This window comes from Seriola aureovittata, chromosome 16, assembly GCF_021018895.1.
Source record: "Seriola aureovittata isolate HTS-2021-v1 ecotype China chromosome 16, ASM2101889v1, whole genome shotgun sequence".
Taxonomy (NCBI): domain Eukaryota; kingdom Metazoa; phylum Chordata; class Actinopteri; order Carangiformes; family Carangidae; genus Seriola; species Seriola aureovittata.
The window spans coordinates 16376047-16394323 of NC_079379.1; the positions used below are offsets into that span (position 1 = coordinate 16376047).

Here is an 18277-nt window from a genome sequence, read left to right on the forward strand (position 1 = left end):
TTTGTTAAATTTTCTATTTGGTAGAAAGTTGGAGATGCACTGCAGCTACTACAACACCTCCTTTCAGGACTGATTTTGCATGTTTCAATTTGAGTTTTGAACACCCAACAGCTACTTACCCAATCTTTCTGAAAATCACTTGTTGAAAAGTCAAATCTCTCTTAGTAATGTTTGACCGCCCAGCCTGACAGAGTATTGGTTAGGCTAATGAGAAGGTGGGACATCAGTCAAATGTCACATCTGAAGGGATTCGCCGCAAAAGAGTGAGAGAGAAGCCAGCAAGTTTTCCTGAGCTGCGTATCACTTGCCCAACCCCTCAGTCACATTCTGAATCCAGCAGAATATTTACACACTCAAACTCTTCCAAGCAGGAAAAGCATTTCCAGCGCCACGGGACCAGCAGGTATTTCACTATAGCTTACCTTCCACCTGATTTACACTTTGCTGCTTTGAAAAATTATTATTAATGGAGGAGCATTTTCTATTGCAGAAATTATGTTAATTTGGATCCCAAAAAAATTGTATGATCATCCATTTCACTTCTCATGCTACTTTGGTAACAGATTTTTTTTTGGGGGGGATTATGAATTCTTAAATGACTTTCCCCTGCTGCTTCTGATTTAACATGTAGTATAGATTCTAAAACTCTTCAAAATTGATGAGGACATGTGTTGCCAATGATCATGATAAGAGGATCTTCTTTCCTTGCAGTTTTAATATGGCCTCTTCTCCCAATTTTTCTATTTTACGAGCCATCCTGACAGTGACTCTCATGCTGGCTGGAGCCACAGTCCTGTTTTTAATGCACTATACGTCACTTCCATCTCACAAATGGCATCCTCTCCCGGCTTATTCAAGGCGGCCAAACGGCACTGCAGAGACACAACAGACTGTCAAGCCTATCGTGCTGCTGTGGTTCTGGCCTGAAAACAAAAGTTTTGATTTTCAAGACTGTAAGAAGCTTTTCGACATTGACAGCTGCCACCTCACAGATGATAGGTATTTGTACTCCAGGGCTGAGGCAGTTGTGATATTTCACAGAGCTATCCACGATGACCTCTCCAACCTTCCCACCTCACCAAGACCCCGATTTCAAAGGTGGATCTGGTTTAACATGGACTCACCCACCAACACACACTGGATAGCAGGCATTCAAGGCCTTTTTAATTTAACCTTGAGCTACAGGCAGGATGCAAACATCCACGTTCGTTGGAAACTGACTGTCAAAAAGAAACCAGCTGAGCATTTTGTGCTACCAAGGAAACAACGATTGCTTTGTTGGATTGTGGATAAGAGTGACCTCAGCAAGACATCAGTGGAGAGATACAGCTATTACATAGAGCTTGTAAAATACATAAAGGTGCATAACTTTTCCAGCTCCTCTGCGGAGAGCTTTAAGGGTGAAAACTATTTCCGGACTATTAGCAGCTGCAAATTCTTCCTTTCCTTTGAGAATTCAATTCACAGAGATTACATTACAGAAACATTCAATGGTCCTCTCGCAGCTGGCACTGTGCCGATAGTTTTGGGCCCACCGAGAAAGAACTACGAGGATTTTGCCCCAGGTACTTCCTTCATACATGTAAATGACTTTCCTGATGCTATGACACTGGCTAACTTCCTCCTCAGGCTGGATGAGGATGATGAGGCTTATATAAGATACTTTAGCTGGCGGCAATTCTATACTGTCAGACGTCATCTTACGGAGGAGAATCATAAGTTTGCACATGCGATCTGTCAGGCCTGTCATCATGTGGGCATGAACAAGGAGTACAGAGTTGTACCTGATCTGTACAAGTGGTTCTTACTGTGACAAATTCATGTATGTACCGTACCTCTGTGATAATCATGCTACAAGGAAGTACTCACTGTTGTATTGTCTATAGAAAATAAAACAAGTTTTGCCTCAACACAGATGAAATTGTACATTTGATCAAACATTATGGGGAACCATATCATCATTGTCCTGTAAAACCCACATATCTCCAAACCTGTGCATGATCAAAGAAAACAGCCCTGTTTTTAGTTTTGTGACAACATTTTTCAGGTTCTGCATGGTTCATGTAGCTTTAAAAGGAGAATTTTTCTTAATCTATAAAGCAACACATAATCCTTCAGTTTACGTAAAAAAAAAAAACGAACTAATCACAAAATAAAGGGATACATGGTCAGCTATAATCAGGTTTTTGAATAAAGAGATTACTTTTTTGCACATGTAAACATCTTATCCTGGTTTCAGAAACCCAGATGTGCTACCACCTGCAGCACCCGGATAAAAACCAGCACACTGTGGCATGTAAACACCTCACACAGGTTTCTCAACATTCACTGTTGGCACAGAACATGTAGCGCCTGAGTGGTGGCTCAGTAGTGGCTAAGACCCAAAACTGGGATACTGATGCGCATGTAAACACACCCAATGATGAATGTTACTTTTGTTAATCAGCAACAGAAATACTGTAAATATTCAACTATCTTGTGATGTCATATGAATGCTTTGCAACTTGTGACTAAAGTCTGCACACATTTTTACTCATGTGTACGAAGAAGAGATGATGAGCAGGAAGCTATGTAGTTGTCAGGACAGCTATAGGACAGTGGTCCATCTATTTCCACAGGGAGCAGAAAAAAGACAAGTTAAGTCTTTAGAGTACTCCTACCTCATCTCTAACGACTCCTGTTTCAAGCTTGAGGTTTTTAAGGTGAAATGTGTTGAAAGAGAAAAAAATTCTAACTGTTCCTAAATCACTGTGTGAGCAACTTTAATAAGAATGAATGAGTGCATCGCCTAGTGTCTGGATCTCATACAACTTACGTGCTTTATTTTGGCATGCTGTTGAAGGAGTAGAGAAAGAAATAACTCTTTGATCACAGAAGGAGCCAACAGCATTTCTGGGGAAAGTAGACAAGATTTTAAGTAAATTAACAAACAATTGATGTGGCCAGTAGAAAGGTAGAGAATGAAAACTTCAAGGCAGACTCTTCACCTCGAGAGTGGACGCACACACGCACCTTGACCAAAGTCAGTCTTCAGTCTATCTCATACTGTAAAAATGTGATCCCAGTTTTGTCTTATTTGGCTTCTTTTGCATACAAGTCAGAGTGAGTGTTTAAATAAATCACCTAGATTCAAATTAAAATGGCACTGAAACTAAAACATTGTCCCTCCATGAGCTGAAGGAATCAAAAATCAGTGCATAAAAATTAATCAAACAATCATAACAATCTTTTACTTCAGTAAAAACTATTTGATAATACAAACTTCAATTCAAATAAAAGCCCTGTATTCAAACTCTAGTAAAAGTATTATCATCTAAATGGAGTTGTATTGAAGTACAACTACCAGTTCTGCATTAATGTCCTCCGCTACTGATATATTATTATATTTTACATTATTAAATTGTTAATACTAATGCATCTGTATCTAAGCAGCATTTTACTTTACATTGTTTTAAGATATGTATTCCCTGCACTACATCCTCATCTTGAAGCTGCTGTTTATTAGGGTTTTCTTAATGTAGATATTGACAGGCTCTCACTGTGTGACAGGGCCCTCTTGTGGTGCACCACTGCAAACAGATAAACAGAATTAAAGGTGAAACAGGACAAAAATATCCTGGGTCTCACAGTCTGGTCTTGTTTCAGTGCTGACACATGAAAAAAGGTTTGATAAGAAAACTGGAACAGGGAGAGGTTGAGGTGCATTTTTGCCTCAGATTAAGTTTTGAAGTAGTTTTTCTGACTTTTACAGATGCAGGTTAAAGGTCAGCGTGTAGAGATTAACACTCTTTAATTTATTAGTTTATACCTGGTTACATGATCATACAACACACGTTATCGAGTGCATGTTTCAAGGTCTCCGGCGTCTGTAGTGGAGCTGAATCAGGTTGGCTCACACTCTGCTTACTAAGTCATTCATCTGTCCGTCCATTAGTGTTTAAGTGTACAACCTCCTCGCGGAGGATGGAGAGAGAGAGAGGTCCAATTTCACTGTGACTGAAGGAAAAAGAGGCCACTGACTCTGCCCTGGGACTCTCACACTCACTCTTCGAATGTACTTGCATTTGTGCATCTTTGTGTTAATGTGAGTGTGTGTTTACTTTGTGGTCACTGCTGTGAAGTGTTTAATAGTTAATAAGAGCCTTGTTTATTTGGCAGGGCTGCTGCCCACACAGCAGATGATGCTGAAATGCTGAGAGATACAACTTAGGAAATACAGGAAATAGTTTGGATATTTTGTCAACACAAAATGCAGCATATGGCAACCAACACTCTTTCTTTGAGAATTTGGAACAACTTGGAGCATTTTGGGGTTGTTTCTAAAACTGTGTATTTCAACAGAATGGAAGAGGACTTTTTCCAACGCATCATGATTTAAAATAACATATTGGGCGCGCCAATTGTAAAGTGGCATATGCTGAAATTAACTACAACATTTTGTCACATTCAGCTCCCAACAATGTAAAAAAAACCTGAATTATATATGAAGTTCAAAAATATTCTAGATATCTAGATATAAAATCCAAGGTGTTGAGCAGGTGGTTTGCAGGAAGACCTGCAACAGGAAGAGAGAAAGGAGGAAGTGCAAAACTACAAGAGAGAGACAGAGAGAGAGAGAGAGGACATGAAGTAGAAGGAGGGGGAGATAAGGGAGAAGAAAGAGAGAGAGGCACACAGCCTGAGCGCTCATGTGCTTGAGGGAACAAACAATCAGTAAGAATGATTCTGTGATTTTCAGAAAGTTTACAGCAATCCCGTTGGCAGGACAACATGGACTCAATATACTGGGTTTAATTGATTTATTGAGACTGAGACCAACCCGTGAAACGGTGGTAGAATGGTAACAGGTACAACGCCTGAAGTTGTGAAAGAATAAGGAGCTAACTGAAAGTTCAGGCATAAAGATGAGTGTTAAGTTTGGAATTGAAAGCCTCAGACAGTCTGATGTCAGCAGAGAGGTTTTTCCTCTGCTGCCAGCAGATGCCTTTTTAACTCTGGGGACAGACAGGAGCCCTAATTTCTGGGAACAGAGAGCCTGAGATGGAACATAAGGTTTAAGGAGATCAGACAGGTATGAATGAGCGAGCCCATTTAGAACTTGGTGCATCATTAAAAGCACCTTAAAGGGATAGTTTGGGTTATTTGATGTGGGGTTGTGAGAGGTAGTCATGCATAATCTGTGTACTACCTGCAGTACATTCAGATCAGCGCACTGCCAGTTAGGAGAGGCGGTGGGGAACACAGTACACTAGCAGAGCTTAGTGTTGCTGCGGGTGTGGCCAGCAGAAAAAACAGTTTTAGACACTTTTAAAAGACGCCCACTGAAACAATCCAATATCTGTTTCAATGTATGCTTCATACAGAATATTTTCTTCTCACCAAATGAGCACTTTCCTTTTGTATTACATTTTTCCTAAACGCTGAACTACTGTATTCCTACACACAAGCGCAGCTACAGCGCGTACTGTATTACGCCGCAGCAGCAGGTCAGCTGAGTGAATCAGAAAAGGCTAAACTTCACTTTGTTTTGATAGGAAGATAAAGCATAGAAAATATTCTACATGAAGTGTACATTTAAACGGATATTGGAATGTTTTGGTAGCCATCTTTTAAAAGTGTCTAAAACAAGTTTTTTCTGATGGCCCCATTCACAGCCTCACATAGCTCTGCATCTGTGCCGGTTTTCCTGACTGCCTCTCGTGGCTGGCAGTGCATTGATCCAAATGTACTGCAGGTAACACACTGACTATGCAAGACTACCTTACACAACCCACACGTGAAATTACCCACACTATCCCTTTAAGTAATCTGACATAGCGAGCCAATGAAGGGAAGCTAAAATTGGTGTGATATAGAGACATTTTCTGGGTGTAGGTCAAATTCTTTCTGCAGCATTCAGAACCAATTGAAGACTTTTGATATGAGCACGTGGCAGGCGAGAAAACAAAATGTTGATAATCAAGTCTTGATGAAACAATGGCATGAATTAAGATTTCAAGGCGAGGGTAGGATGAAATGTGATACCCAGATTCTTGGCTGGCAGATATGGGAAATCACAGTTGTTGAGAGTTACTGTTACTTGATGAAGTAAGGGCCAATGACCAGCATCTCAGTTTTATCTGCAGAAAATTTCAAGAGATTCAGCTTTTCACAGCAGGCAAATAGACCTCTAACTTCATAATTTGATAAGAGTCGTCAGCCCTTATAGGCAAATACAATTCAGTATCATCAGCATAATGGTGAATTAAAGCCATCACTGCAAATTATTTGGCCAAGAGGTAAAATATAAAGACAAATAAGCAGAGGACCAAGAACAGAGCCCTGAGGCACTCCATATTTCGCATCAGAAAATTTTGAGTATTATCACTATCAAATAAATGAAAAATAAATAAATAATATTTATTTCTAGGGGTATTTCACCTTGCTGATAGTTTTTTTTATTGGTTGTCAAATGTTTTCTGGGGATTAATCAGAATGATGAGGAACTGTTTGTCAAAAAATACATTTTCAGTGAGTTTTTAAATGTAACTTTTCAGCGCTGTAAATACCGCAAATAAAATTCCATCACTTCCGTTGTATTGTGTTATTCAGCTTCCACAAGAGGTACATAAGAAAAAATGTTGTCTGTTATTTGGATAATGCCACTTCATTTGTGAATGACTAAGTTATGAAATTGAAAAGCTGGATGGTTGAAGGATGGCTCCATCACTGTGGAAGTGATTGCTGGCATGATGATAAACACAATGGAATAACACAACAGTGTTCATTAGCGTTACCTTCTGGCAGCAATTAAGGTTATAAAGACAAGAGAATACCTCATACTAATTCCTTCCAGGGATAGCTTGATATTATATATATTAGATCCACACCAGCATTTAATTATGGTATTAATTCTCACACATAAACAGATTTTATTTATTAAAGATATTGTGTCACATTTAAGTATAATCTACAGGTTCACAGTACAAACCTGAATCACCTGCTTCCTGAAATTACCTGACACTACATCTGTGAATGAGAGCAATGACTCATAAGGTCCTAGCTGGCTTGATTACTTCTGAGGTGATACAGAATAAAAATTGCGGTGGCAGATAATGATCTAATTTGGTTTTCAGCATCATTAAGTTTGAATAATTACATTTACATTTCTGTCTGATGAGGTATGGGAAAGGGAGAAAGGGGAGCAAAAGCCAGAAATGATGTCAATGTGTGGTCTCATCTGTAATAATTGATGCTAAAGCAAGAACATGAATGAAAATCTAGACCTCTAGAGATCGACATACTGTCATTTCCGCCAGTCAGTTAGTCTTTCTAATGAACTTAACACAATCCGGCCCTGGCTCATAAAAGGTGCATGTGCAGTTGCTGGGAGTTTTACTTAGGAATAATATTAAAAAGCAAATTTTCTGTTTGGCACTTTATTAAAGTAATTTTGGGAATATGTTTTCATATTTTTAGTGCATTGTAAACAGACTTTTATCCTTTTATCATGTGGTATTCCATTTAAGATATTTTCTTATCATCTATTGCATTGTATCATTTTTAAATTGCAAATATGTAAAGACACATCCGATTTTGTATTTCTTTTATAATTTGACTTAAGTGTTTTTCTGCACTTTGAATTGTCTTTTTGTTGAAGGGTGCTGTTCAATTGTTGTCAGTAGGCTAACTCTATTCAACTGATCCAGAGTAGGTCCATCTAATTCCAGCAGGAAAGGATTGGCGGTGTCAGCTGCCCTGAATGATTATTTATGCTCTCATCTTATACTTTGAATAGTTTGAATCTGGAGCGGAGACTGCGACTTATGATCTCAGTAATTATAAAATCCTGGCTACTGCCCTGGATGATACGAGTGTGAGCGTGTGCGCCTGTGCGCGTATTCGTGCAGCGTGTGTGTGTGTGTGTGTGTGTGTGTGTGTGTGTGTGTGTGTGATTGCAGTGGTGCTTAAGTACCTTAAGCAGCGCCAGGCAGCACACACGCGCTTCTGCAAGCGGATGAACTTCACCGGAGCGCTCTTTTTACAAACAACAACCAGACGCAGAGACAGCAATTTCTCAGCAATTTGAATACTTTGCTCCCCTCTAACATTTCCACACTACTTGGATCTACTTGTTCGGACAGCCATTATTTTCCAGCCATGAAGCAATAGAGCCGCGCCGCCCTCGGCCCACCGGGAAGCGGACTCCTCTCTCTCACCCCCGGTACGCCTCCTGCCGCCTCCTCCTGCTGGAGCTGGAGAGATGCCCGGGGCAGGATGTGCTCCAGCCGCAAAATCCTGTGGAGCCTGCTCCTGCTGTCCTTGGTGGAGGTGGGCCTGGGTGTGGCGAGCATCGTCCTGGGAGCCGTGGGCATCAGCTGGGTCCGTGGCGAGCACAAGCCGCAGCAGGGCGATGCGTCCCCGGTCTGGAGCGGACTCTGTGTACGTCCTAGGAACAACTCTTACCCTTGATTTTTACCTTGTTTACTTCCACTTCCTGGATAAGTAGCTCCAGGGATGTAGACTAAACTCTTTTTACGTATCCACCTTTGTGAGAAATGCTTTTGAGATACATTCAGTGTAGCTATATCATCTCTGTAAGTATTCATATATATATATATATATATACACGACTGACGAGTAACAGGGTTTGAATGAATGAAATAATACTTCAAATCTGACTAAAAATCACCTTTTTAATTAAAAAAAAAGTTATTCCACCTTTTTATTTAAGGGCTTTTCCATGATGCCAGACTTGCAAACAGCTTTTGGTTTTAATTGGGGTATTACATTGATTTTTGTTTATGATGGTGGCTGTTTATCTAATATTAACCATTGAGGCTCTTCCCTTTTTCCTTAACAGTATTAATACCCTGGCTGTGGTAAAGAGTCAATATTTTGGCTGTGTTTGTCCATTAGATGTTTGAGATACACTCAGAGTTACTTGGCCCACTAGATGCTTCTGTGCTGGAGCTAAAGATTGGTTTCATTAATTCATGCTTGAATTGTTGCTCAGTGCTTAGGAGGGTCAAAGCTTTTACACACAATCATCCTCTCCCTCTACTGCATATGTCTCCTCGTGTTACAGCGCTGCTCTCAGCCTCATTGTCTTGATTTTGCTGCTGCAGTGCAAAGATGAGTTTCTGACATTTTTGGCAGCCATAATTAACCTCTAATCAGATACTTTACTATGACTGCTTCTCCAGCTGGGGAAACACAGTCTGTGTTTCACTGGCTGTGGCTAAGAATAACTGTAAGTGCCTGGAGCTCAGGCAATATGAGTCATAATATCTGTATCAGATTTTTTTTTTTGCGAAGTTTGGCATATCTAAAAGACTAAAGTGTGTGTACATATGTGGGTGTGCAGGAACCAGAGTGGGGGAGACAGCTATTAGTGATGTGACACATACCGTGTACAGTACATTTGAGTGTGCTCCCACAGTGCTGTGTGTGAAGTTGCTGCAAAGCTGTTATGCAATGTGATGCCTGTGTGTTCAACCTCACAGCTGTTGAGCGCTGTCTGCTGAGTCAGCTGTCCGTGTCTCGTGATTACCCAGAGGTTTAGATCTCCTGTCAGGACCTGAGAGTCTTTACGACTCATTGACCACTGTCCCCAAAGTGAATCGAATAATCGTTTTTATTAGTGCCCTGCTGGAAGAAAAGTGATTGTCATTAGTTTTTGTTAACTTGCAGTGCATTTCCATGACTTTGGCCTATGTTATGAAAGAATTTCTTCAAACATGAGAATTTATCAGTAGTTATTTTAATTTTGTGACGAGTAAAAATGAATTTGAGTGTCTAATTTCTAAAATCTAAATCCAAAAGACCTAATCATCTTTTAAATAAATAAATTCTTGTGACGTATTATATCTTCAGAAGCCACAAATGTAAATGAAAGGATCACAAAATTTTTTATACATGTCTGTGAGTGCTTACTTATTTACTTACTTACTTAAAGTTAAACTGAGAACTCGAACTCCCATTCAAACAGTTTCATGTCTTGACAAATGAAGAAGAGAAAGTAGCTTGACCAAAAAAATCTTAACTTAAAATGTCAACTTACTGATGAAGGCCACAAGACAGGGCTGAAAGCTCCAGTAGAAATCTGGAAGTAAGTTGACCTTGAGTAAATCTTACAAAAATCAACGGTCAAGAATAAACCTTCAGGCTTAAGTGAAAGTATGGTGATTTTAATATGCTTCCAAGTGTCCATTAATGACTCTTGAACTACTGCAGGCAGTGTAACTGATACTGTGATTGGAAATGTGAGGAAGCCAAAGAGTGACATCACACCAGTGTTGTAGTTGAGTCACTAAACCTCGAGGCAGAGTCGAGTCTTTTCAAGTCTGAGTCCGAGTCCGAGTCACCGAAGAAGAGTCTGAGTTGAGCCACCGAGCCTCTCGAGTTCCAAGATGGGCTCCAGTGCAAGAGTCAAAGAGCTGACAAAAAAAAAAGAAAGAAAAAATGGTCTACATTACACCCAAACAACATAGCTGTCACATGACACGTGAAAAATGTGACACAATAACCAAACAAATGGACTTACGAACATGCGCACGCACTAAAACTAAGAACAAAACTTCCAGGTTCAGACTCGAGTTGGACTCAAGTCCGAGTCCTGGACTACAACACTGCATCACACACAACTTTACACACACACACACACACACACACACACACACACACACACACACACACACACACACACACGCAGAGCTGTTCCAGTTCAGTCGGAATCTCTGACATCCAGGACAATATGGCTTCCTGCTAGGAGCCCACAATGACACTCTATTTTTAGAGGGAGAAAACTGTGACTGAGTGTAAAGAATACATTTACCCTTTCTGTAGTCAAGGCAGGGAGGAGAAGGTGATAAAAATATTTCAAGTTACATATCACTTCTTAACTGGTAATTTTCTCAAACTAACTAGAACTTTTGGAACCATTCATTTATTCATTTGTTGTTGTTCTCTATTTGCAGTTTCTGGTCTGTGGGATGTGTGGAGTGCTGTGTGCACGAAAGAGGACAGGTCTTATTGTAAGTACTTGTATATATTTAGTTGTTTTGTTTACCTAAGACCCAGCACCCTCTTTTGTTGTCCTTTCCTCTTCTTCTATTACACTGTGGTTGCGCTCTATAAACAGCATATTCCTGCATGAGGGAGTGTTTCAAAGGAATAGGTTGATATTTTGGGAGATATGGTTAATCACTTTCTTGGTGAGAGTTAGACAAGAAAATTGAAACCGCTCTCATATCCGTAAAACTAAAGCTACGGCCAGGAGATATTTAGCTTAGCTTAGTATAAGGGCTGGAAACAGAGGGAAGCAGATAGTCTGGCTCCGTCCGAAAGTAACAAAATCCATCTACCAGCACCTGTAAAATTCACAGAATAAATTATTATATCTTGTTTGTTTAGTCTGTTCAAAAGCCAACAATTCACTTTGCTAGACCAGTTGTCAGGCAACTCGTGGAGACTCCACATAAATCCTCTGTAAAACAGTTTAGAATGTGATTGGTCAGCTAGAAGGTGGTGCTGGTATATGAATTTTGTTACCTTTTGATGGAACCGGGCTAGCAGTTTCCAGTCTTTGTGCTAAGCTAAACTAACTATGTGTTAACTGTAGATTAATTTTAACAAACAGATATGAGAGTGGTGTCAATCTTCCCATTTCACTAGTGGCAAAAAAAACTAAATAAGCATATTTCCCAAAACGCCAAATAATTCTCCGAAAATTTCTTGCTTTAGAAAAACAGCCAGTCTCACAAGTAACAATTCAAGTTTGGAGAATATTAGACATTGTTTTGTCTCTCTGCCTACACATCTTCTTCTCAGTTTTTTTGCTTGAATCTTCAGTTCTTTTGTGACTGTGTTAATCTCAAACAAAACCTGCCCAGATTAAGTAAGAGTCTCACTGACTGATGAGTTTCAAGGCCGATTCATCCATTACAGACTGTGTTCTGTGTTCATTGTCCTCTGTATCAGATTTCATGATGCCGAAGCAAACTGCCAATGTAATTCAGAGTACATTTTTGGAGATGATGAGCATTAGGTGAAACAAACGGGCCTGTGAGAGATACTGAAGATGAAGCCCAAATCATTATTCATTGTTATGTACTGAAAAGCCTTGGGCTATGATACTGATACTGATAATATTTATTGAAAACACTAGAAAATGTAATTTGTTGTCACCCATCAGCCATTAAATATTAATCCACACGCATGGGCTCTGAAGTGTATAGACTGTATATCCTTAAGGATGCAGTCTGGAGGATGCAGCATGTCATTGATAACACACACAAGGTTTGCATAATCTACCCCTGGAAGTAAAAACTAACCAATCATGTCAATCACCCAAAGGTGTGTGTATGTGTATGTGTGTATGTTGTCCTCTGAGCTTGTGCATAGTGCTCCGAAAGAGACGTCTGAGGAAACCAGAGGAGACAAGCAGTCACCTCTCCTCTTGTCTTTCTGTCGCTCTCTCCATCTTTGATGCTCAGTGATCGCCTCGCAGTCTCTCAGCGCCTCAGAGTCCTTGTGTCTCTCTCCGACTGTCTCTGTCTCCTGTGGGGACGGCACCAATGATGGATTAGTGTCAGCACAGTCTGCTGTAACAGAGACATCCCTCAACCTTTCTCTCCCATATGCATCACCCTATCCCTTCCCCGCCTATTGTCTTTGTCGGCATCTTTCTCCTCATGCCTTTCCCGTTTTTTCATCACTCTCATCCGTCTCTCCATACCTTCTCTGTTCAATCTCATTCTCTCAGTAGTTTTGACGCTCTGACTCGCTCCATCTTCCTCTCCTCATCTCCTTCCATCCCCTCCCTTCTTGTCTGCCTGTGGGGTGATGATTGCATTAGGTTGGTTTGGCTCCGGACTCCTACCAGCCGCTTTCCACACTTCACCGGATAATGACTGAAATTGGAGATGCCCTTTTCCATGCAGTTAAAGGCACTAAAGGCATCTGTACTGGGAGCAATGAAAGAGAACCTGCACTCCAGACACAATATGTGCATACACAATGAATGGAGAGTAGAACTGTATCGATGGATTTTATTATTCTGATTGCAAAGTAAAGGAACTGCAATAATTTTCCCATCAGATCCTGCTGGAAAAACAATCAGATTCTCATACTGGGTTTGAGATTTCCAGATAATGATAATAATAAGAAAGTTATCCCTAAAATGTGATTGATTAAATACTGAAAGTAATATCTCAAAACGTTAATCAGACACTCACACAAGCACAAATACTGCAAGTGAGTAATGCAGGCGTTATTTAGAAGCTGTGCAATATTTCTGGAAGAGACAGTGTGCTTTCAGAGCAATCCAATTTTCTAATAGGAAATGAGATTTATTTTGACTGATACACATTACTCATCACAGCAGCCGTCATCCAAAACAGCAGAATGATGGAGATGGAAGCTTAATAGTAGTTTGTATATCTCCCATCTCATCACATTTTGTCAGTTTGTTTACAGTTTTGTTGATAGGATATCAATTCTGCCGTTTGCATTACCATAAACCATTCTCTCTGTGTCCCCCAGATGATCCTGTTTTCAGCGTGCTGTATCTGTGGTCTGATCGGTGGCATCCTCAACTTCCAGTTTGTTCGGGCGCTGAACAAACGACCAGACTCGATGCACTCGATCCACCTGGCTGCCATGACTCTGGCCTGTCTGGGTAAACAAACACAATTACACAACACAACGACACTATGGTGCACTGCAAGACAGCATGACAAAAAGTTCATATTTATGAGTGTGACATGTGTACGCTATCAAAATGTCTTGTCCAGGGATCTCATCATGTACGTTATCTACGTGGCTGACCTGTCGCCTGGCCAGTTCTGAGCAGCAGAGGATGTTCCTGGAGAGGGAACACTCGTTGCACCACTCCCACGAGATGACTGAGAAGGTGGGAGAACATGGCAGCAACAATGGCCTGTAGCTCCAACGTACTGCATGTTCAATGTTGCATGAACATTGCATGTTAAGTTATCAAGTGTGCTTGTATGTCCCCCTAACAGGAGATCCTGGACAACTCCAGTAACGGCATTCCTCAAATCTCCTACAATGGACACAGTACAGCATCACCATGATGATGTATCACCAAAGGCAAATTGCACACACTGAAATAGAAACCTTGGCAATGAATCAAATGCTGTCAAAAGACAAATGTAGCATGTACTTCCTTCTACATATCCTGCGACATACACAGTACTCTATACTCTGAGTGCAGGGTGTGAATCCAAGTGTCTCGCCTTGGAGCCCTATTGAGTGAGAAAGACATTTTGACAGCAGAAGGGAGACGTTTGTGCGTCTGAATAATTATGCAAACATGGGTTCAAACCCCCTCTGTTCAACTGAAACCAAAGCCAGATGGTGGGCTGCCGTTTGGGTGACAATTCAGGTGACAAACATCTGCGTGACATCATCTGACCTTTAAGCTAATGAGCAGGAAGGATAGATTTTATCCAATCAGATGCCTCAAAGTGATGAGCACAAATCAAGCATGCAGCTGATTCACTTGTGTGGAAGAGCTACTGCTATTTCAGTCCCAATGTCCTCATGCTCTCTCTTTCTCTGTGTCTTGTTATGGAATGCAAATGTTGAGATAGCCTACAGTAAACTGTATATATCATCTGATAATGGAATGCTTTGACATGAAAATACAGTGATGCCTAATGTACTGTAATCTATATCCATGCTTGTATATCAGGAATCTAGTCGTATCTATAAATAAGACATATTTTTATAAATGCTTCTTATAAAAGGGAATTCAAATAAAGTCTGAGTGATGGTTTATCTAGCACTGATTATTTCATTGGAATCTTGTGTGATTTGTTTTTTTTATTTGATGGTTTAATTTACAAACACAAAGAGCAACAAAATTAGTTTTGTGTTATTAGATTAGGTTCACCTAACTTAAAGGTATACGCAGTAAGCATATGTGTGTGTTCTTTCGGAAAATAAAGTTGTTATAAAAGTGAAAGTTATTCCTCATTAAGAGCAGTTTTTAAGCAGGTCTCAGAATCCCTATTACGGAATGACCTCCTTGATCCAAATCAGTCAGGCTTTAAGAGTGGCCACTCCACTGAAACAGCTCGGTTGTCTATGACAGAAGCCCTAAGGGCAGTTAGAGCTGCAGCTCAGTCCTTAGTTCTTATCTTGCTGGACCTTTCAGTAGCCTTTAATACAGTGAACCACCGCATCCTGCTGTCCATACCCTCAGACATGAGCATCTCATGCAAATAACTTTCTTGGTTTGAATCCCATCTCATTTGAGTGTCACCTCAGTGTGTCATGGCAAGGACAAATGTCCTTATCCCATTCCCTCCCCACTGGAGTGCCCCAAGGATTGGTACTGGGACCCTTCCTCTTTGCAATATACACCACCTCCTTGGATTAAATTATCCGCTCGCTTGGCTTCTCTTATTACTGCTATGCAGACGACACCCAACTATACCTATCGTTCCACCAGACAGCCCTACAGTCTCTGCGTGGATCTCGGCTTGTCTTTCTGTTATATCACATTGGATAAAGGAACGCCACCTTAAATCAAACCACTTGAAGACTGAACTCCTTGTCAAAATTGCCTCCTCATCCCTTACCCCACCCAAGGTTGCAATAAACCTGGGTGTCATGATGCTGCCATCCCTGTGTTTCACAGTTGGGACGGTGTCTTTGTCTTTGGTTCCTCACCCTTTTTGCTTCCAAACATAAAAATGGTCATTATGGCCAAACAGATATATTTTTGTTTAATCAGACCACAGGGCCTTTCTCCAGAAAGTAAGATCTTTGTCCCCATGTGGAGTTGCAAACTGTAGTCTGACTTATATACGGCGGTTTTGGAGCAGGGGCTTCTTCTTTGCTGATCAGCCTTGCAGGTTACGTCAATATAGAAGTCGTTTTACTGTGGATATAGATACTTTTGTACCTGATTCCTCCAGCATCTTCACAGGGTCCTTTACGGTTGTTTTAGGATTGATTTGAACTTTTTGCAACAAAGTAAGTTCATCTCTTCCTTCCAGAGTGGCATGACACCTTCAAAACTTTTAAGATGAGTATCTCAAAACCGCTCAGAACACAGATAGAAGCTTATAATTCCAAGGGGACAAAACGGTGAAAATGTACCTTGGTCCCTCTGCTATCAATATACCTTTATCTTCAGTCTCCGCTATTAAATCTAAGCCAGTTAATTAAAGACTCACTGTTGGCAAGTCATAGAGGTGTAACACTATTATAATCGTAAGTAGGAGTGATTAGTTTGAAAAATGTGTCTGACTTTGAAACTGATTCTTGTCCTATAATAATAATCAGATACTAGCTGATCAATTAGATAAATACATCTGCAATTAGAACTAACAGTAATCATAGCAACTTCACTCAATATGGAGATATTGAATAAAGATCCCCACTGACAGCATGCCAGCATTTCGCAGCCCTCTGTAAGAAAAGCTAAACATTCAATAATCCCACATATATTTTCTCTCTATCTCCCCTAAGTAAAATCAAAACACCTGAACTGAGCCTGTAGCAAACACAACCTTATAAACATACATCAGCTGGTTCAGGCTTTCTGCGCGTGTGTGCATGTAGAGGTTTTTAACTGATCAATAATTAATCGACTTGCTACTACAAAACAAAAGCAGTAAAAATAACTACTACAGGATACAGGATCATTGAGCTGTGTGTTACTGTAAGCTGTACAGTTTCAGGGGTGTCTTTACATTTGGAGTTCATGTTTTCATTCCCAGTATTCTTTAAAGCAGCTGAAACATTTTGGCTAAAGCAGGAAATAGAAGAGCTGATGACACATCAGATTCTCATAAAACCTAGTTATTTGAACACATGGGCTCGCCCATGTTTTATGACTCTGTAGCCATATGTACCGTATGTGCACTATAATCAAGTAATGATCATGTTAGAGCTATTTGCTGATGAAAGCTTCCGTATGAGTTGTAGCCCTGACCTCAACACAACAGACAGAATCAGCAGTGCTTACATGCATGCAGTTATTCTATAATTAAACACACGTGCAATGCATGTAGTCAGTCATACTTAAACGGTCTGCTTTTGAAATTCGCCAGATGTTGCACTACACCACCAATATCTCAGACCAAAACAAATGTTTCGGCAGCAACACCTCCAGCCTCCCTTCAACCACAACTTCCCCCTCCTTTCATGTCCTCAGCAAGGTGTTACAAAGCCCAGTGAATGCAGCCACTAAACACACAAAAAGAAGCACAACTGAATAAAGTAGCAATCATAACGTTTGCCAAACAAACTCATTATATTAGTAACAGCAAGTGAGTTAACACAACTCACTCTAGCCTCCAGTCTGCCCTAAAAAATTTGCACTGCTCAGACGGCATATTATAACCTGTTGTCTTGTAAACACAACAATGGCCGAAGCTCAGCGGCAGACAAAAAATTACAAATAGCCCCTTAAAGTGCTGAGAAAAAATGGAAATTTGAACATCCATGATGCAGGCAAACTCAACACTATGTTATATGATAAAAGGTGCCAGAACAGCTACTAAATGTCCTGGATGTGCTCAGATTGTTTTCTCAACAACATATTCACAATGGTGACACCATTGGTTTAGCGTAATATAATATGTGAATATTTTAGTGAGTTGACTTTTTCATTACTCTTTACACAGTCAGTAAGGCTACAACTGTCAACTGTTGAATCTACAGTCACAACCTAACACAACACAAAATGAATGTAAATCTTAATCTTAAATTACATGTGAAAAAGGTGTCATTGTATAACTGGCGGGTGAAGGTCCAAGCATAAATTTTAGGTGCTGTGACGCAGTTTGTGAAATGTGCATGCCTCTGATGGACAGCAAAGTGTTTTTTGAGAAACTTAAACAAAGGCAACAAGTTACACTGGTGGTATTTACATCTGCATTTTTATAGCATGCAATGACAACTGGCTTGAGACAGATTAGCAGCAGGACTGTGAGAATCTTTCAGCGAGGTACTTTGCCTCTGTCTCCATTGAATGTAAAAAGGTCAAACGGACAGATATGGATGTGAAAAAGACAGCTCATTGTCTCTCATTGATGCCAATAGAATGATTTTCTATGGTCAAAGTTTGTCTTTGTTATGCAGTCCATCCATAATTCAAATCCTCTGATTGGATTGTTGTCTGGGTCGAGACACATCGAGGCATCTGTAACGAGGTAGAAGACACACAGAGAAGAAGCAGAGGGTGATAGATGTAAAAGGTGTGTGTCAGATTGTATTTCAGTTTTTGCTGTTAAAGGGATGTATGGATATTGAGCAA

At 40.3% G+C, this 18277-nt stretch overlaps 2 protein-coding genes across 2 annotated transcripts; both read left to right on the forward strand.

The window, feature by feature from the left end:
- Window positions 1-92: 92 nt before the first annotated feature.
- LOC130183910 (4-galactosyl-N-acetylglucosaminide 3-alpha-L-fucosyltransferase 9-like) lies at window positions 93-1900 on the forward strand. The gene is made up of 2 exons (XM_056399643.1): window positions 93-403; window positions 712-1900. The coding sequence occupies exon 2, from the start codon at window positions 719-721 to the stop codon at window positions 1811-1813; it is 1095 nt and encodes a 364-aa protein (XP_056255618.1). The 5' UTR covers window positions 93-403; window positions 712-718; the 3' UTR covers window positions 1814-1900.
- Window positions 1901-7953: 6053 nt separating this feature from the next.
- Window positions 7954-14782, forward strand: LOC130183341 (transmembrane protein 196). Its single transcript, XM_056398646.1, has 5 exons — window positions 7954-8421; window positions 10959-11015; window positions 13525-13660; window positions 13776-13894; window positions 14007-14782. The coding sequence occupies exons 1-5, from the start codon at window positions 8257-8259 to the stop codon at window positions 14076-14078; spliced, it is 549 nt and encodes a 182-aa protein (XP_056254621.1). The 5' UTR covers window positions 7954-8256; the 3' UTR covers window positions 14079-14782.
- Window positions 14783-18277: the final 3495 nt, after the last annotated feature.